The sequence below is a fragment of the Aedes aegypti genome, chromosome 2 (genome assembly GCF_002204515.2).
Source record: "Aedes aegypti strain LVP_AGWG chromosome 2, AaegL5.0 Primary Assembly, whole genome shotgun sequence".
Taxonomy (NCBI): Eukaryota; Metazoa; Arthropoda; class Insecta; order Diptera; family Culicidae; genus Aedes; species Aedes aegypti.
In genome coordinates this window covers 470,693,864-470,714,545 of record NC_035108.1, presented here as the reverse complement: position 1 = coordinate 470,714,545, position 20,682 = coordinate 470,693,864, and the positions used below count along the sequence as shown (strand labels likewise).

General features: G+C 36.4%; 1 protein-coding gene across 2 annotated transcripts in view; it reads right to left on the bottom strand.

The window, feature by feature from the left end:
- Positions 1-412: 412 nt before the first annotated feature.
- Positions 413-20,682, bottom strand: part of LOC5569525 (gamma-aminobutyric acid type B receptor subunit 2) — a 58,366-nt gene continuing 38,096 nt past the window's right edge. For both annotated transcript variants that reach the window (XM_021848330.1, XM_021848331.1), the window contains exons 3-8: positions 12,820-12,963; positions 12,486-12,761; positions 12,097-12,162; positions 11,849-12,034; positions 2,264-2,808; positions 413-2,208 (exon numbers count right to left, since the gene is read on the bottom strand). In XM_021848330.1, the coding sequence (XP_021704022.1) occupies positions 531-2,208; positions 2,264-2,808; positions 11,849-12,034; positions 12,097-12,162; positions 12,486-12,761; positions 12,820-12,963 (2,895 nt within the window). In that variant the 3' untranslated portion in view covers positions 413-530. The remainder of the gene's footprint in view (positions 2,209-2,263; positions 2,809-11,848; positions 12,035-12,096; positions 12,163-12,485; positions 12,762-12,819; positions 12,964-20,682) is intronic.

The following is a 20,682-nucleotide window of genomic DNA, read 5'->3' as shown; positions in this document are numbered from 1 at the left end:
ATCATGAAAAGGCCACACATTTTGATTTATTTAAAATTATTCAAGATGCGAAAGCGTATTCTTTACCCACCATTCAAAAGTTAAGGGCTTCCGACGTTCGATAACGCTAAGGAATCATACAAAATGATATATTTTGTACGCACTATGCTGGGTTATACTTCACTGAGGCCTTAAGTGTCCGTAATATGAATCAAAACGGTAGATAGATTTGCAACGTTTATATTTTTGGTCAAATCAAACCACTCTTCATTATGCTGTGACACGACTAGGACATGTTCCCCGTATATGGTATGATGCTGTCCGAGATAAAATTCAATAATTGGGAAGATTTTAGGCACGAATTGTTCAAAGGGTTTCCAAATACATTTAATGAAGCAGATGTAAAAATAAAAAAAGCCTAGTTCACACAAACTAATATTGCTTCAATTTTATTCAATTGCTTTCTAACGAACACAGCACTCAGTTACAATCATCTATCATCTAATCGAAACATTTACGTATGATTGGTCGTGATTGGCTACCGCTCAATCTCAGCATTGCCCTGTATTTTCTGAAAACGAGTCCATCGATTTCCATTTCGTTTTAGGATCATGATTGTTTCTCTGCAGTACCTCGCAGCTTTTCACCGTCAGAAAGCTGATCTTCTGTCGTTCACCCGCCAGTTCCGTCATACTGCTGGTTGGACAAACCCTGTGGGGGAATCGGGGCGAGCCCTTGATCCTCTCTCGAAGAGTCGGAGCTAGAGAAGATCGCCTATTTGCTGCCACAGGTGGTAACATAAAGTTCACTTTTGGTTCGGATCCTGTTAAACGTAGATCCTCGATGGAGGATTTGTTGATTGTAAAAACCTCAGATCTCCCACGATCGCTCAACGATGATACTTCGTCTTCTGCGTCGACTTCCGCGAAAATCGTGAGTTTTGAAGGCATGACGTTTGATAAATTTAAACCTCCCAACGTTGATACGGACGTTGTTTTGTGCATTCGCGCTCCGAATAGATTCCAGATTCGGTTCAGTACTCCACCTCCACTTTCCTCCACACTGGACGATCGAAATCCGGATAAACCCATTCGATCGCGACTTAGTTCGATACGCGGTTGTGAACTGAAGGTCACGTTACGCTTCATCGGTGATAGCATAGGATCGACGGAAGGCCAACTCGCTCGTGGAATGATCGGCGGCAGAACGGAAAGTAGCAGCAACGGTAAGCCACCAGTGGCACTAGGGTCTGGTAGATCCAGAGGTTTTACGTTCGGGTCAGATGATCTCGACGACGACCTGGAGGACTTTTCACTGAGGAGCTTTTCTAAACGGAGAATTTCCGCGTCTAACATCTCGATTTCTTTCCTGTACACTCGATTTTGAACCTCTACTCGGAACTGCAGCTCTCTTCGGTCGTCTACCACAAATCTCCGTGTGTTGCACTCCACTTTGAGTCCCATGCTGTGGATAACTGGGTCATAGACTTCGCCCTTATCGAAGATATCTTTCAACTTCGGAAGAAATAGTAAACAGAGCGTTGCCGTTGTCGAGATCAAGATGAACCCTGCCGTGATCACAAATGCCAAAGTTACTCGTTCGTACAGCAAATTGGCTAGAACAACGACGCTAGCGCTGGTGATCACAACGCTGTACACCGAAATTCCTATGTACTGCGAATCGTTCAAGGCAGGGATCTTCACATTGCGTGTCTGCCAAGCCATGTAAACGCCCACGATCAAGAGGACACCTTTGTAAGCGTATAATGTTCCCAGCCAACTCTCGTAGTGCCTCGATCGACACAACTCGACCTGTGGCAGAAAAACTACGGTCCTGTCGGTGGAGCTTATTTCCAACGTTAGGTTATGTAGATGTCGCTCCATTGGATCCGCAGCCATCCAGAATGACACCACACAGGCATCCAACAGCAGCAGTGCACCGATCACCGAGATCAGCTGGGTATCCCTTAGGATCTTATCTTTGCAGAGTCCTCCAGCGCTGTGCGTGAACAGTCTGTAAACGCGGAATGTCTTCGCAAACATGGAACCGAAAGCGAGAGAGAATCCCGCCGAAAGGAAGTAGATTCTGGCCATGCAAATCGACGAAAAAGTCACCGATGACCACGGTAGCGTAGAGTGATCGAGACCCAGTAGGATGGTGGCCATGTACACCAATATGCAACCGGTGACTGTTATGGTGCTCAGCTTAGGGCTGGACAGCTTGATAGCTCTGCAAGATGAAAAGTAGGTTCAATAGTGGTTCAACCGATTGAAACATATCTTACTTGAGTTTTCTAAAGTGTAGATTCAGTCCGAGAAATAATAGAGATATCCCAATTCCAACAACGGACAGCACAACTACCATGTAGAAAGCAAACGGAGAAATGGTGTCGACTCGTAGTCGCAGACTGCGTTTCGCGATCGGCACCTGACCGGATTCCCACTGGACCGATCCACACTTCGGACAACCGAAATCCAACGAATTGTTCTTAGGATAGAAGAACGCTATCAGCTGAAGACGTCCGCTTTGGATCTGATGGAATGAAGTGGTTCCAACACGATCGGCTCCATCGAACGAAACCGGTCCGGAGATTCCGTTGAACTTGAGGTTGTCAAACTGGCTAAGAAGTTCCTTGGCCATGTCGAACCGCGTGTAGTCGTAGTGTGCAAGTCGAGTACGGTTCTTATGGGCCACCTGAGTCCAAGTTCGTTCTGCTCCACGCAGGGCAAGTGCGATCGCCCATACCGCATCGTAGGTCTGTGGAGCGAATTGCGATACCGGTTCGGTTACGTTCATCTCCGCCAATTTCCGTAGGAAGATGTCGTTCGTCTGGAAATATATAATTCGAGATTACTTTGAATACAATAATGGATCCTATTGACATGGGCATAGCCAAAAGATCTTATGAGCAATCAATCAAATTTGCCAAAATCTCAATTATGGAACTCAAAATGTGTACACAAGATATCTCTAAATGGATTCTTCAAGAAATTCTTCGTGAAATTTGTCAAAGAATCTGATATGAAATAGAGTAATTCCCCGGAATTATTTCTACGATATCTCTTTATATTTTCCTTTAGATTTGTCAAGGATTGTTTGATTTATTCCAAAAAGCGTTCCAGGCAGTACCTCAAATGTCTCCTACTAGTCCTAGGCAAGATACTATCAATATTTTTCCACAAGTTCATACATAAACTCCTCCGAGAATTACTTTCGGATCTTTTCAAAAATATCTCAAATAGAAAATGACAGGACTTTCTTCAAATAACAAGGAATTGCGTCATAAACTGTTTCAGTAACATTAACCAAAAAAAAACGTATTCCGAGTATTTGTCTAGGACGGTACCTTTGGCATTTCTATTTTAGAACAATTTATATATGTATAATTCAGGAATTACTTTAGCATTATTTTTCTTTAAGGGAGATATATCAGTTATAGCCAGTGATTTATTCTATGATCAGTTACTTTATGAAACTAGCGGTAAAAAGCAGTCTAATGACAAGATTTAATTTAGATTTATTTCACTAAGGGCCGATTTCTTCACCTTCGCTTAAACCGTAAAACACGTTTACCCATACGATTAAACCAGGTTTAAGGCCTAAGCGGTGGTGAAGAAACCGCTTATAAGTTGACAATTTTTTAAGTTGTTTTGTCAGCAGCTCTTGTCGTCATCACCCAGCTCGTTCTTTGTTACAATAAGCGTGGTTTACAAATCAGAAATTCATAATAGATTGTAGAATTGATCCTGGAAGCCAGTGTGGGATTCAGATGCAATCATGGAATTTCAGATTCAGATGCAGATCATGGAATTTCAGTGAGGATCCTTTGATTAAAATGAGGAGCCTGGGAGCGTAGTATGGATCTCAGAGTTTCAATGAAGATCCTTGGATTGTAATGTGGATCAAAGGATTTCAATGTGGATCTTGGGATACAAGTGTGGATCCCAGAACTACACTGTGGATTCTGGTATTTCAATGTGGATCTCTTTGTTCCAGTGTGGATACTGGGATTGTAGTGTAGATTGTAGGATTTCAGAGTATAGACTAAGACTGTGATGTGGATAGAGTGGTGACTGTATAGTAGAGTGGTTCAAAAAATCGTTTTTGCTCCACACCGCTCATTCGATTCTAGATCAAATTCTGGGTGTCCTCCCAAAATTTGAGCTCATTCGGACGAAAACTGAGACTGCACAAGCCCTTCAAAGTTTATATGGGAATTACTATGGGAAAAGCAAGCAATTCATTCAATCGATCATAATGTTTGCCCATGTGCTCTTGGGGATTAGAGCTACGTTGATACTGTGAGATATATTCATCAGCTACAACTTTGCCGAAGACCGTTTTCAAATCGGACGCTTCAGTTATTAGTTATTGATTTATATCCAGTCACAAATTCTTCAGCAGTGCTCATTTAACTTCTTAACAGGCAACATTGCTGCACCTGGCGCGAAACATAGCACGCACAAATCATGGCTACTATGTTTTACTGCATATATTCAGTGATGCCTGCAGAACAGTCCAATAATTATAGCCAAAGTTTTACAACTCATTCAAAAATCAATAGCTAATTACTGGGGCGTCCAATTTAAAAACGGTCTTCGGCAAAATTGTAGCTGAAGAAAGTATCTCACAGTATCAACATAGTTCTAATCTCCAAGAGCACATGGACCAACACTATGACCGATTGAAAGAATTGCTTGCTTTTCCCATAGTAATTCCCATATAAACTATAAACGGCTTGTGCAGTCTCAGTTTTCATCCGAATGAGCTCAAATTTTGGGAGGACACTCTGAATTTGATCTAGAATCGAATGAGCGGTGTGGAGCAAAAACGATTTTTTGAACCACTCTACTGTATAGATCTTGGTATTCCAGTGTGAATCCTTGGATGGCAGTGTAAATCCTAGTCTTCCAGTGTGGATCTTGAGATCCTCGTTTAGACCCTGGGATTCTAGTGTGGATCTTAAGACTACAGTGTGAATCATGAGATTCTAGCCTGACTTTAGTATCTCAGTGTGTATCCTTTGGTAGTAGTGTAAACCTTAGGATTGAAGTATTAATCTTGGAATTTCAGTGTGAATCTTGAAATTACAGTGTGGATTCTGATATTCCTGCCTTGATTCTGGTATTTCAACGTGGAACCTTTAATAACAGTGTAAATCTTGGGATTAAAGTGTAGATCCAGGTATTTCAAAGTGCTTTTCAGTTTTGTAGCGTAGATCATGGGATTCCAGTATGGGTCCTGGAATTTCAGTGGTGATCCTAGGGTTCCAGTGTAGATCCTAGGCTTCCAGTATGGATCCTGGGTATCTGGTATGAGTCCTGGAATTGATGTAGGACTCCTGGAACTCCAGTGTGATTCCTGAGATTCTAATGTGAATCCTGGGATTCCAGTGTGGATCGTGGGATTCCTATGTGTATCCTAGGATGCCAGTGTGGATGTCGGCATTTTATTGTGGATCTTGGGTTCCCAGTGTGCATATGGGGATTCCAGTGAGGATACCGGTATTTCAGTGCGGATCCTGAGATTTCAGTTTCTATACAGGGATTTCAGTGTGGATCTTTGGATTCCAGTGTCAATCCTGTAATTCCAGCATGGATCCTGGAAATCCAGTATAGATTCTGGGACTCCAGTGTGGATGCTTGGAATCAAGTGAAAATCATTTGATTATAATGTGGTGTGTCAGTCTGGATCCTGGGGTTTCAGAGTGGATCCTAGGATTCTAGTGTAGATTGTGTAATTTAATTATGGATCCTAGGTTTCTAATGTAGATATTGGGAAACAAGTGTGATTTGTTGTACTTCTGTGTGGATATTGGGAGTGTAGGGCGGATCGTAGTATGTCAGTGAAATTCCTGTGTGGAACCTGCGATGAGTGAGGACCTTTGAATTCCAGTGTGGGTTTTGGAATTCTAGTGTAGATCTTACGATTTCAGTGTGGATCATGGGATTGGAACATGGATCCTTGGTGTCTAAGGTGCATCCTAAGATTCCAGTGTGAATCCTAGGATTACGGGATACTGGGATTATTGGGATACCGGTGGGAATTTTGAGTTTACTTGGATACCAGTGCGGACAGTATAAATCCTGGATTTCTAATGTGTATTTTCGGATTCCAGTGTGGAAGCTGGGATTGTAGCGAGAATCCTGTGAAAATATGATGAAATACTGTGCAAATATTTTGGAAATACTGCAGAAATAGTGAGCAAATCGTTCTAAAATACATTGAGAATCTTACCGGATACCTGGGATTTTTGTAAATGTCTAAAACGATGGCACAATGGTCGAAAAAAAACGAAGTTTGGCCAAAACTAATTTTATCACCTCAATCGATGAAATATGTAATCTGAATATGTTATTTGGCGTTTTTATTGTTTCAGAAGGGGATATTCACATATAGGGGTACCGGGGGCAGTATGGACACCCCCTGTATCTTTGCATATGCGAATAATTTTACACTTTAGATGCAAACAATATTTCAGTTGCCTGTCGAAAGAGTAAGTTGTCCACTAAAATTTCAGAAAAATTGTTTTAAACATTCATTTCAAACCAAAAAATGGAGCATGATTTTATTGGGTTAAAAAATTATAACATTCACACCTCACCAAATAAGGTTTCAGAGGCAAATGACTGCAAGTTGACCGAAAATGTAGCTCTTGACTGAATCTTCAATTATTTATGCTAAATTCAAAAAAATAGTAGATTTTTTAATGTTACTTTGAGACACTGAAAAACTTATATGAAAATTTCCTATACTGTTGAGGCAATATGGACACCGAGTGACAAAGTAGAGCTGACACTTTAAAGAAAAAGAAATGTAACTTCATACACAAAACTATCCAAAAATATTTAGCGTGCAATGCAATGATTATGATTCGGAACCACAAATTGGTTGAAAATCGTCAGTTCTGTATTAAAACTAATCTGGAGGCAATATTGAAAGCATCACTACGAAAAATGTCGTAAATTGGTCATGTTGAATGTGTTAAATGTATCATTTAATCATGTTTTCAGTGGAACAGTGATCTATCACTATGGTTTCCTGAATGCGTATTTCATTTTTCGAGGTTTTGGAATGATCGTGGGACAATTTTCCTATAAATGTTAAGGTGTCCATACTGCCCCATGGGGGTGTCCACTTTGCCCCGCTAGCTTGATGGTGATTACCAAATATAAGCTTTTTTAAACCCATTTTTGCAAACAAAATATTTTTTTCAAAATTTTGCAACAATGTTTAACAAATGCTTGAGACCTCTAAAAAGCATACTGCACATGGAAAAATGTATAATATTCGTGTCTTTACAGCCAAATAGAAAAATTCTTTAGGGTGTCCATACTGCCCCGTGTTCCCCTACCGTAACTTTTAAAAAAAAACAGTTTTTTTATGATAAATGCTATCAAATTTGGCTTAAAGCTCAAATTTTGTTTGTATTTAAACGAGTTTGATCAAAATATGTATGAAGAGTGGTTAAATATATTTTATATATACTTTGTATGAAAAATATCGTCAAAATGTATGAAAATATTGAATTATTCAAATAGTTCTAACTTGCAAATCATCAAATTTCTGCAAAAAATTTAAACGTTTTTTGTAAGATCTAAGGATGTATTTTAAAGTGCAATATTCGAAATCGCGGCGACATGACGCGACAAGAGTTGTTTTTCATGTTCAAAATCATGACAATTACTAAAGTGTAATATTGAACAGTATTAAAGCTTTCACTAAATATTTTTTTTCCATCCTCATGCTCGATAAAAGTGTTGCACCATAAGCTTTCAGATAGTGCGTAACTTTGGAAAAATATTGCATTCCTCAAATATGAATTTTGTACATTATTTTATTGTTACATTTTTTAATTTTTTGACTTCAGTCAGTGACGTTATAAAAATCGAAAAAAAAATATATTTCAGTTCAATTTCAATTAAGAATCATAATAATATAATACATGAGGTATATTTTAAAATGATAAAAACCATAAAAATCTCAAAAAAGTGTTTTGGTAGTTTTGGCCGCTCCTTTATATGGAGCCCGACCATTGTGGATGGTTTAAAACGATAATAGTTATTTTACTCTAAAAGGATTCCCTGATTTTTTCAAGCATTCAGAATTCCACTTAAAACATAGGCAAGGATTATCCAAGACATCACTTCGGGGATCAATTATTATTTTGATACAGGAAGAGTTTATAATTATACAATACTAGGTATATTACCAAGAATGCTTTTTGGATTTATTCAAAGGAGTTTCCCCTGCATTTTTTTTTTCAAGGAATATTTATACTCGCGTTATTCTAGGAATTATTCCATGCATTTACTTTAAAAATATCCTGTAACGATTCCAGTTGGAATTTTCATAGGCAATTATGAGTTTTTCTAGTTTAATACAAACAAATATTAACTAAGTATTAAAATAGGCCATCTCCAATAGTTATTCACGATTCTTCATCAAGAACAATAAGTTTTCAAGAGTATAAGTCATATTTCTCGCCACTTTTTTATTATTTTTGATAAATATTCGCGAATAATCAACGATAATGGCCTATTTGTGATTCAGTTCACAATAAATTGTGTTAGAAAAATGCGCCATGACGAGACCGTTCGATTTTGGCACGGAGTCGAAATATTTGGACGTGTTGCCAAAATCGAGTGGACACTAGGGTGCGGCTTATTTTTCAAAAGTTCTCAAACCCAAAAATTCGTGTACTCTACTGAATTCAAATCACATGGAAAGAGAATCCTCAAAATCTGAGCCAAAAATATTAACATTTAGGGGTGGCGCAAGCACCTTGAAGGTGAATTTTCAAGTTATAAAAAATTACCTTCAGTGAAGTAAACATAACTTTGTTATTTTTCAAGCGATTTTAAAACTTTTAGCATCAATACCTTCAAAATTAAATTTACAAAAACTTTGTAGAACATCAAATTTGTCTAAAATCAAAACAAGTTTTAGTTAAAAGTAATTTATTCCAAATTTTTCCTCATTTTGCTAAAAATTTCAACTTTGTTTGACCATAACTTCATGATTACTCAACCGATTCCAAATCTTTTTACATGCTTTTGAAGCTATTTTAATTGTTTTCAAACTGTTCATACAACACATTTCACTAAATAAATGTCTTGAGCAAGTTATTCAACAAAAACTGAACAAAAACATGATTTTTTAACGAAAAATGCCAGTTTTTCCAAATTTTTGCCAGTTAAATATTATCTCTAAAGCTGAAACTGGTTTTTCTCATTTGTTAAACCTTTGAGAAGGACTTTGCAACAATTTTTAAATAATTTTGAAACAAAACTATGTTTTCATATGTTGAAAAATATATGCTCTAGAAAAAATGCAATTTCTGGCGAAAAAACTTTAATAAACAAAAGAAATTTGATTTTTTCATTAAAAAATCATGTTTTTGGATAGTTTTTGGTGAAAAACTTTGGCAAAACCATTTTTTAGAAAAATGTGCTATATGAACAGTTTGAAAACAACTAAGTTCGCTTCAAAAACATGTAAAAAGATTCGGAATCGATTGAGTATTCAAGAAGTTATAGTCCAACTAATTTGAAATTTTTAGTGAAATGAGTAAAAATTTGTATAAAAGTGTTTTAAACTATGACTAGTTTTGATTTTAGACAAATTTGATAGTCTACAAAGTTTTCATAAATTTAATTTTGAAGATAATGATGCTAAAAGATTTGAAATTAGTAGGAAAATAACAAAGTTATGTTTACTCCACTGAAGGTCATTTTTTATAACTTGAAAATTCACCTTTAAGACGCTTCCGCCACCTCTAAATGTAAATATTTTTGGCTCAGATTTTGAGGTTTCTCTTTTAATGTGATTTAAATTCAGTAGAGCACACGAATTTTTGGTTTTGAGAACTTTTGAAAAATAAGCCGCACCCTAGTGGATACCGTAACTCGAAAATGGCTACTTATAACATGATAATCATTATGGTTCAGAATGGATTCAAGCTTCTGATTGTATCGTCCAAACGTAGTTATTTTATGGAAAACAAACCAAAATTTTGATAATTGACCTAAAGTTAAAAAAAACTGTTTTAATAAAAATGTCTCCATCATGAAATTTTATCCCTAACATCCATTTTCTATATATGATGAAAATTAAAAAAAAAATATTTAAAAAAAGTTGTCCCGGCAAATTTTCTCTTACCATCCAGTATGCTGTTGAAAAATGACTTTCAGTCTTCTATACAAAATGGCATATTAATTTTCTCCCTTTTTCGGAGACTTTCTTAAACTGTTTCTACGCACGAACACGTCGGAGTTTTGGAAGAATGCAATTTTGAAAGAAGTATGCAAATGCGTTAACCCATTCTCGAACCATTTCGCGACATACAAACGTCATTCCATTTTATTTATAGAAGATGGGGTTTTTATGTAATTCAAAAGTAAAGTTTTAATTATCAATTATTCACGATAAAAAAAAATATGTGTATATTATTTTCTTTTAGCCAAAACGGTTCAATACAATTTCTCCATACAAAGTTTTTTCTTTAAAATCAAAAATTTTAGAATTTTGAAATAAATTTCTTGCCAAGGCAAATAAACCGTTTGCAGAAGTTATTCTAGGGTTAAAAGGATCTATTTATCTATGGAAAACACCTATTCTGAAATCATGTGCTAAATTTACAGCATATCGAAGATGATCGAGCTCTGTGACTGACCGTTCTGACATGGAAGCCGTTAAAAGCTTCTGAAAATTTTAATGCTTCTATATTGGAGGAGTTTCTAGAGGAAATTTGCGTGGAGCTATTCTTATATAAATGTACTAGTACTGTACTAGTTTTGAAAATCTGGAAAAAACAGATTATAGAATCGTTGTTAGTTTTGATGCTAAATGATTGCTAGAAGACATTCCAGAAATAATAAAATTATTTTGAAAAAACTCCTCTAGAAAGATTTTTGTAAAAAAATGTTTGGACGAGAAAAAATTAAGAATCTCCATAGAAATTTCTCAAAAAAAGAACTTGTTAGAAAAATTCAGTTTATGGAAAATTTGTTAGAGTCCCAAAAAAATTACCACCAGTTATGTCCTCCAGAATGATTTAAGGATGTATGGAGAAATTCAACATAAAACATTGACAGGGGATGCTAGACGAGTTCCGAGTGCGATTCCTTAAGAAATTCATGAGGAAATATTTTTATAAATCTATGGGTTGAGAAATTGGATGTATCTATGAACTTTCAGAAAAAATGTTTAGTGCTGGAGCATTACTTAAAAATTTCTTAAAATAGTCAACGGTTAATAGTTAACAAACTCTGGAGAAATCTCTACAGGAACCCTTAGACATACTCCTGGAGAAAGTTTTGTGTGATTTCTCGGAGGAATGCTTTGAAAACCATTTAAATGATGTCTGGGAAATTCGGGAGCTATTTCTGGAAGAAAAATGCATGTGGAATCTATCTAAGGGAATCGGACATCTACCAATCGAATTTTCAGTCTTTGTCCAAACCAAATACGAAATAAAGACCTCCATGTTCCTTGCAGTTACCCAAAAATTTATGGCACATAAACAAATAAAGCAAAATGTACAATACCGTGAAAAAAGTAACTAGAACTATCAAACTTGGGTAACTTTTGCAGTACCAAGGGACCAAATGCAGTACTAGAAGTGGTACCCAATCTGAATCTGACAACTATGTCTCTATTCGTCTCTGTCTAAGCTAGGATTTTCCAGCCAACAAACTGAACTAAGACGTATTTTGGACACCAATTTGCTCACTGCGAATGGAAAAGAAAGGTGAAAGTCATTTGAAGTGTATACAATGGACGTTTCAGCGTGAAATACGTATATGAACTGTTCTGGTTGCCTCGATGGAAACCCTGGCTACGCCCATGCCTATCGATTTCTACATACCAAACCACTCAAAGCTGTTCCCATTCCAACGATGCTGTTGTAGCTGGACACGAGCAGAACATTTTCGACGGCCTTCAGCAGTATCGGCAGCGGACAAGCGCTGTTCTGTTCAAGCCACCAAAACGAGATGTGTGTATCCTGCAGAATCCACGCGTATTCCGATCCAAACATCCCCAGATGATAGGCCTTTAAAGGATATTAAGATTCAATTAAGTTCTACATGTAATTGGTTTAATAATACAACAAACCTCACAGAAAACCATCGGTGCGATTTCGTGCGAGAAACTTCCGATGATCACCCGGATGTCCTTATCCTGAAATCAGAGAAATGCAAGTTATGTGAAGATCAACTATCTCCTAATTTGAAGAAATCTAGCAATCTATTCGAGCAACAAAAACTCTTACCTCGAGAGATCATTCCGGGAGATAATCATTACAAAACTACGCACTACTATACTGAGGAGGGGTCTCTACGGTGTGGTTCGAGGGTACAACAATCAACGCTACGTGGGTGTTCATCAACCGCATTTCTACTGTGAGCTCAACGACACATGAAGGGTTTTATGGAAGGTACACTATAGATAGCTGACAGAAGGGAGATGGTGGTGTGGATGTTTCGGGGTGTTCTCTGAAATACCCTTAGCAGTTTGAGCTGCTCCTTGAAGTCGGTTTCCGCGAACGAAACCGTAGCCGCACAAGTGATGTTCGCCAGTTCGAGATCAGTGACCAGATCGTTCACAGCCAACGAATGGCCTTCCTCGTTCTCCGAAAAGGTGGCCACCGTATCCCACGCGAAGTGCTTGATGAATGCGATCCGGGCCGGGTTGTGCGATGAATCTGGTGCTACCGTTCGGTAGAACAATGGAAACTCTCGGCGATCGCTTAGTGCTGGTGATGTCGAACCGAAAGATACCTATGGAGTTAAAAGTGATACCCATTTGTTACACATATTGGAAAGAAACTCAACTCACCTGCACAATGTTCCAGTACGGAACGACTTTGGCCAAACTTTCGGTGACTTCGGAGCACGCTGACCCGAGCACCATCATGATGCGCTTGTCTTGATGGGTGTACAGGGCGTGGAAAAATCGATCGATTCCGACTCCCGGATCACACTGTAAAAAAAGCAAACGAAATACATTTTACCTTTTGAGGGCTGAGTAAGATATGATATATTTAGCAAAATACAGGACAGATATTTTTTACTGCTGAGTCACGGTCGCCATGTAATGAAAATTATCCATAGTGCACGAGCCACCGATCAACTGGATCAACTGGTTTGCTGCAAAGATCACCATTTTGTTAAAATTTTTCAAACCTTATCTCCAGCATTCAACTTAATGAAAAAAATCATGTCAAACCCCTTGAAGTTCAACCAAAAAATCAGGCTTCCTCCAGAGCTCCAGAAATCATTTAAAGATTTGTCAAGAACACACAACGGGTCTTGCATGAAATTTCCGTTACGGAAAGATGTTTTCCTTGAGATATTTCCAAGAATTACTCTAGCCACTTTTCCTTCAAATTTCTAAGGGATTGTTCCAAATTTCATCAAAGAGTTCTCAGCGATTGTCCCAGTTGTTTTTTTTTTTTCAGCAGGGCTAGTAGTGACTGTGTGTCTCTCCTAAAAAAGAGTCCAAAGAGGATTTAACCCGTATAGGCCTGAGTGAAAGAAAAATTACTCAAACTCTCATCGCTCAGCGAATACCTAACGAATTTTAATTATTTTTTTGTCAGTATATTCGTACACATATCTTGTTTCTAAAAGTGGACAAAGAATCTGGGGAATGTTCCTGTGGCCGGAGTTATTGCGGTGGATCACTGGGTCAGGTCGGGTGAAAAGGGCTCTGTACTTCTGTGCGCCTTGAGGTAGGCAAACTTAAAGTCACAAATAATTTCCGGAATCGGCTATAATGTGGTCACTATATCAAGGAGTTTTAAGAAAAACGCATCAGCGCAAACCGTCTGATAGTCGATTAAATTGAATAATTATGTCAACTGCATTTGATTGATCCTACAAATGACCATTTTCGGGTCCCCGGGACGCCTCAAACTTATGATAAAGTGCACAATCTGTATCTTCACATCTGTGTTAAGCTTATGGGAACGCATTTTAGTGAATTCGATTATGTTCGATCTATACTTTTAGAAATTTGAAACGGTTTAGTACCTAACAAATCTAAAGCCGGTTCTTCAGGGCGTTAAGTCCGAGTGGCCGCATCTGGTACACTCTACATGGTGCAAAATTATTCATTTATAATGTTAAATATCAGATCTCAATGATTTACGCAAAATAAAATAAATGCCATTGGAAATAAATAAAGATAACTTGGCATGTCTCAAAAAATCACCTTTTTCTACCCGACTTGACCCAGTGTCCCACCGCTATAACTCCAGCTACAGGAGCATTCCCGAGTTCCTCCAGCCACTTCTAGAAACTAGATATGTGGGCCAGTATACTGACAAAAAATTATTTGAATTCATTAAGTATTCGCTGAGCGGTAAGGGTTTTTGTATTTTTGCTTTCACTCAGGCCTATACGGGTTAAAAAGATACCACACAGAATCCAAATAGGAACCAGCATTCAGAAGGATTTTCCAGATAATCCTGTCAGTGGATAATTCTAAGAGTTTGGGAATTACGACGTTTTACTATATGTTATATGTTAATATTACTATATGTATTTTTAATTTTTTCTTCCATTAATATCACCAATAACTGTTTTATATATTTTCCCAATGTTTACAGAAAATATTACTCCGATGATTTCTTCAGGAGTTCATTTTATGATTCTTGTAAGTCTACAATTCTCAAAGGATTTCTTCAATATTTTGTTTAAGAGACTAAATGCTCCTTGTCAATTTCTCCAAAATAAACAAGTTTTGAGTGAAACCATTCAGATTGATGGAACGTTGCAAATTATTGCACCCTGAAAATTTGATATATTTTCAAATAACTTAACAGGGAGATTGATCGAAAAACTCGATTCTGATGTAACTTTCCCGGTTTTCACTTGTTGTTTTGAAAGTGATGAATTAAGAATTTTAACAACCTTCAACCATAAAACAAATGATTAGAGGGCTAGTTGTTGATGAGATGATTTGGTAAAATAACAGAACGATTTCTATTTTCCATAACATTTTCTATTTATCTCCTGGTTGGGGCAATATACACTCCATTGGTCGGGGCAGAACGATCCATTCTAAAACAAACCACAATCATAAAAGTAAGGGCAATTGAGGTTTTTACCAACGTAATTATGCACAATTGTATCATCCTGTAAACAAAAATCATCCAAAAACTCGTGTTTTATCGATAAATAAAATTACGTCTTAAATACGATGGTGCATCATGCCTCAATGTTGTCGTGCATCATGCCCCTCTGTTCAGCTGGGACTTGAATCACTTGCGTTTTGCCCCAAAAAGCGGTGCATCGTGCCACGCATTATTATAATTCACGCATAAATAGCGTTTGAAAAAAGTTTAATTTTTCAACAATCTACTATAATTAGGATGAAAACTCGTTCAACACCATGTAGGGTGAACGCAAGTATTAAAATACTACATATATGTTGTTTAGTCTTCATTTCGATACATCTTCGTTAAGTGATGCATTTTACCCCAGGTCTTCCTATCTTCAAGAATAATAACTACCATTTTTCTTAAGATAACCCAGCAAATTAGTCCAGAGATACTATAGGGAATCATCAAGGATATTATTAAAAAATTATTGGAAGAATTCCTAAAGCAATCGGACAGATATTGCTGAATAATATCTTATACTACCCTCTGATAAACTTATGTTGAAATTCCCGTTAGACGACTCCTGCAAGGATCTCTGAAAAAACTCCTGGGCTCCTGAGGAAGGTCTTGGTCTCTGGAATAAGTGGTAGTGGACGTCCTCATCAGAGGCTGTGCCACTAAATCAGGATTTTTTTACAATTATCGCAAGATTTATTCTAGCTCTAGTGGCTGAACCATTTTTAGTAGATGAAAAAACCGAATATAGTACTATACCATTTAATTCCACTAGAGTTTGTATCCTTTGACAGATACGCGTATTTCGACCTCAACTGTAAGGCCGTCTTCAGTGTCGTGTACTAGACTCGACTTTTTAGTGTTCTGTTGGCCGATAGTGGGCAGTTTATGGAAAAGTTATTACGATTACTTTTTATAATCATCGAAGGTAATTTTCTTAGTTCGTTCTCGCATTGTTTTCGAGTTGAGTGATTTGTGTTCGTGTAGAATGTACATGATGACATACACAGTTGGTGAAAAGTGAGTGGCTTTAGTTTCTCATCCTTCACTGCCCCAGTGAGTCTTAACTGAATTAGACTCGCTGGCAACGTTGCCGACAGAAATTCAGTTCTGTTGACAATTTGTTTGTTACTATTGTTTTGTGCATTACTTAAGGTGTATCATACTACTTCCCAGTGGAGGCAATTTGAATTATTTCAATTTTCAACTGTTATTTTTTTCAACAAGGTATGCGTGGAAAGTTTGGACCATCGAAACATGAGTGATCTGATAAGATGCTGATCTTAATCCTTAGATATAATCTTCAAGTGACACATGAATCAATGGACCAAATTCTCTCGTAGAAGTGGATGAGAATTCACACGTTTTCTGTTACAGTCTCTTCAGTCAATTTCCACACATTGATTGATTGGGTGAGAGTGATAATTCTGTCGACAAAGAGATTGTCCTCTTATTTGCTCAATGTGTTACTGTGTTTTGCACAAATTGGTCAGCCCATGAGCATTCACAGATAACATTGTGTACAACTCTGATAAACACAAGTTAATAATACTAAGCTTGTTTGTGTACTATTTTCTCATACACATTGTGAATAACAGTAACTTGCCCCTCACGCCTCTCACGCCGAGGACCTGGGATCGAATCCCATCCCCGAGATAGTCACTTATGACAAAAAAGGTTATAGTGACGACTTCCTTCGCCGTTGGTCCCGAGATGAACTAGCCAAGGGCTAAAAATCTCGCTAATAAAGAGAAAAAAAAAGTAAGTCCGACATCGATTTTCGTCATGTCCTCATCGTGCCTATTCCGAAAATACACATATTGTATGGATTTCCAAAGATTTTCCCAAACCAAAGGTCACCATCTTGGATTCCAAAATGGCGTCGGACATCGATTTTCGTCATCCCCTCATCGTGCCTATTCCGAAAACACCCAGATTGTTTCCAACGGTTTTACCAACCGGAGGTCAATAATTTCCCACAGAATTGTCAAAACTCAAATTACGCACTGCGTAAAAAAGTGACTTAAATTGAGTTTACTTCGTAAAAAAAGTGACTTGAATTGAGGTAGCGTAAAAAAAGACTTCGTAAATTGAGGTTTTAGTGTATTTTGAAGTTCTTTTTCAACTCAACCGTCAAAGAGTTTGGACCTCTTCTTTTTACTTCGTGATACGTAAGTTCTGACCGTTTGCTTTTGGCCTTATCGTTTGAAGCAAAACAAAATTTGTTACAATATTCATTGGTGTTGTAAGGATAATTTAACTACTAATGACGTCATGCAATGTCTTCATTTCCAAATTTTCTGATTAATCTGTGAAAAGTCATTCAAGTCAAGGCCAATCATACACAAAATCGATTGATTTTCTGTAGTGCTGGCCAAGACTCAGTAGAACTAAGCAAAAGTTCCGACTGTACTATGGCTTCCAAAAAGTGCTCATAAGAGTTATATTGCAGAACAAATCTGGCAACTTGAAAGCTGAAAGTTCCTAGCATGTTTTGATAGAAATTTTGCTTTTTTGGTGGGACTTAGGGTTTAACTGTTCATCCTCATTTCCACCCCATCCCATCCCTCTCCCTTCTTCCTTTCCCTTCTGGTAAGTGATGGAAATGGCAATGACGGAACGAGGCACAAATCTCCCATCTGGGGCGGAACGTGCCACCTGAGCCATAGTTCTGATACCTGAGGAAGTCTTGGTTGATTTTATAGATAAATTACTACGATAATTGCTGAAAATAAAATCACTCGAATCGCTGGATAATGTCCAGCTAGATTCACTAGAAGAGTTCCTTAATAACTTGAAAAACATCGGACGGAATCACTGTAGAAATTAGTGCAAAAATTTCGAAAGAAGAGATGCCGTCTTTCATACCGTAATGTATGAATCACAAATAGCGTGCAGAATACTTTCTTAAAGTTTTGGATAAATTCTTAGAGTTTTGGATAAAAACTGGCAAATACGATTGTTGGAGATACTCGATTCACGTTTTGTAGTAGAGCGGTTCCACGCCGTTTCGCAAACCCGATTATTTTTGTATTTTTTGAATCGCCTGAAAATTTGCATACAGATTCTTTATGACCAAAAATGCCATTATGCACTGTCAGACCGCCATTTTGAACCTCGCCTTATTTTTGAGAAGGGCGTATCGGAAAATGCATGGCAAATCTTTAAAAAACTGTAACTCGAAAACGGTTTGTCCGATCGATTTGAGATCTTCTACAAAGTTGTAGGTATTTCTTAGGACTATATGGAGAAAAATATGCACGGTAAAAAAAGTTACAGATTATTTTTTATTTCAAAAACAAAATTTAAAATCAATTTTCTCCAGAAAAGTAGTTTCGATTTTTTTTATTTTTGGATATGTTTTAGGGGACAACTTATGTGATTTATTGCACAATGTTTCAAAATGGAAGAATTATGGACAAAAAAGTTATAATTTTTAAAAAATTACAGATTTTGAAAAAAAATTGAAATAGAGGAAAACAATATTTTTTTTATGTGATTATTTGAAAGTACAGAAAAATTGTGATCGAAAAGTACTTAAGTAATTTTTTTCTAGGTTGCATCAATTTCGAGATATACTCATATTTATATAAAATTTTCAGATAAAAAAAATAGGCCCTTTTCAAGCATATTTCGTGTTCCTCCATTCCAGAATAAAAATATTTTGATTGAGCGAATCGTAGCTAAATCGTTTATCATTTGATCAAAACATTTATGCTTAAGTATTGAAAAAAGAGTGCACGGTAAAAAATATAAACGATATTTTCAAATGAAAATTTGAAGCTAATAGCTCTTAAAAACCGCAAAATTTAAGTTTTTAATTTTTGGATATATTTTGCGGTTGTTGTAGGTATTGTTTAGGACTATTTGGAAAAAAATATGCACAATAAAAAAATAATGACAGATTTTTTGAAAAAAAAAAATCATATCGATTTTCTATGAAAATGCATCTGTGATTTTTATTATTTTTGGACATGTTTAAGGGGAAAACTTATGTGATTAATTGCACAATGTTTCATAATGGAAGGATTATGGATAAAAAAGTTATAATTTTATAATATATTACAAATTTTGAAAAGATAAACGAAATAGAGGAAAACAATGTTTTTTATGTGTTTATTTGATAGTACAGAAAATGCATTGGAAGAGTACCTAAGTAAAATGTTTGTTGTCAAGTTTCATCACTGTAGCAATCATCATTGAAAAAAATGCGGTACAAAAACTTCGTGGTGTGAAGTACCTATGTAGTATATAAGGTAAGTCTGAAACCGTGAGAGCATTAGTGTTGTATCAACAGTGATTGTTCAGTGATTGTAGGTGACGTTTATTTGCCTGTGAAATTGACGTGCTACGAAAGAAGATACAGCATTATATTGTGGATTAAGGAGGCGTTTTACAGAGGTATTTATTTTTGTTGTGCGTGAAGCTGTACAAATATCATTTTTCGCAATGAGTTATATCAGTTCAAGATGTATTAAAGTGTTCAAACAAAGTTGTTCTAAACATTGTCGAAATCTTACGGAAGATAATATTCAGAAATTGGTTTTGTCGGGATTTGCTGAACAGAATAAATTAAATAGTAAGCTTAAAATTTGTGATTCTTGTCGTTTAAAACTGTCTAATTGTATTCAACTATCTAGTAGCGATGAGCAGTGATGAACATTAGGCTTAGCCCTGGGGACCAAAGGTACATCGTTGTGATAGAATCACATTTTTAATGCCACGTCAAAAAAATGTTTGAGGCATTGTGCCAGAAATTACAAACAATATGCTGCAAAACATATCCAAAAATTAAAAACATCAATTTTGCGGTTTTTAAGAACAATGAACTTCAAATTTTCATTTGAAAATTTCGTTTATATTTTTTTTCCGTGCATACTTTTTTAAATACTTTAGTATATAGGTTTTGATCAAACAATAAACAATTCAGCTACGATTCACTCAATCAAAATAAAATATTTCTGGAATGGAGAAACACGAAATATGTTTGAAAAGGGCCTATTTTACTCTTTTTTATTTGAAAATTTTATATAAATATGAGTCTTCGATTGCATTTTTTCTGTACTTTCAAATAATCACATATAAAAATATTGTTTTCCTCTATTTCGATTTTCTTTCAAAATCTGTAATTTTTAAAAAATCATAACTTTTTTGTCCTTAATTCTTCCATTTTGAAACATTGTGCAATAAATCACATAAGTTGTCCCCTAGAACATATCCAAAAATAAAAAAACATCGAAACTTCGTTTCTGGAGAAAATCGATTTTAAAATTTTGTTTTTTTTTTTCTCCATATAGTCCTAAGCAATACCTACAACTTTGTAGAAGATCTTAAATCGATCGGACAAACCGTTTTCGAGTTACAGTTTTTTAAAGATTTGCTATGCATTTTCCGATACGCCCTTCTCAAAAATAAGGCGAGGTTCAAAATGGCGGTCTGAAGGTGCAAAATGGCATTTTTGGTCATAAAGAATCTGTATGCAAATTTTCAGGCGATTCAAAAAATACAAAAATTAAATTTAAAAAAAATTCGTCATGTTCGGTGGAATTGCTTAGTAGTTGTTTCACCAAAACTTTCCT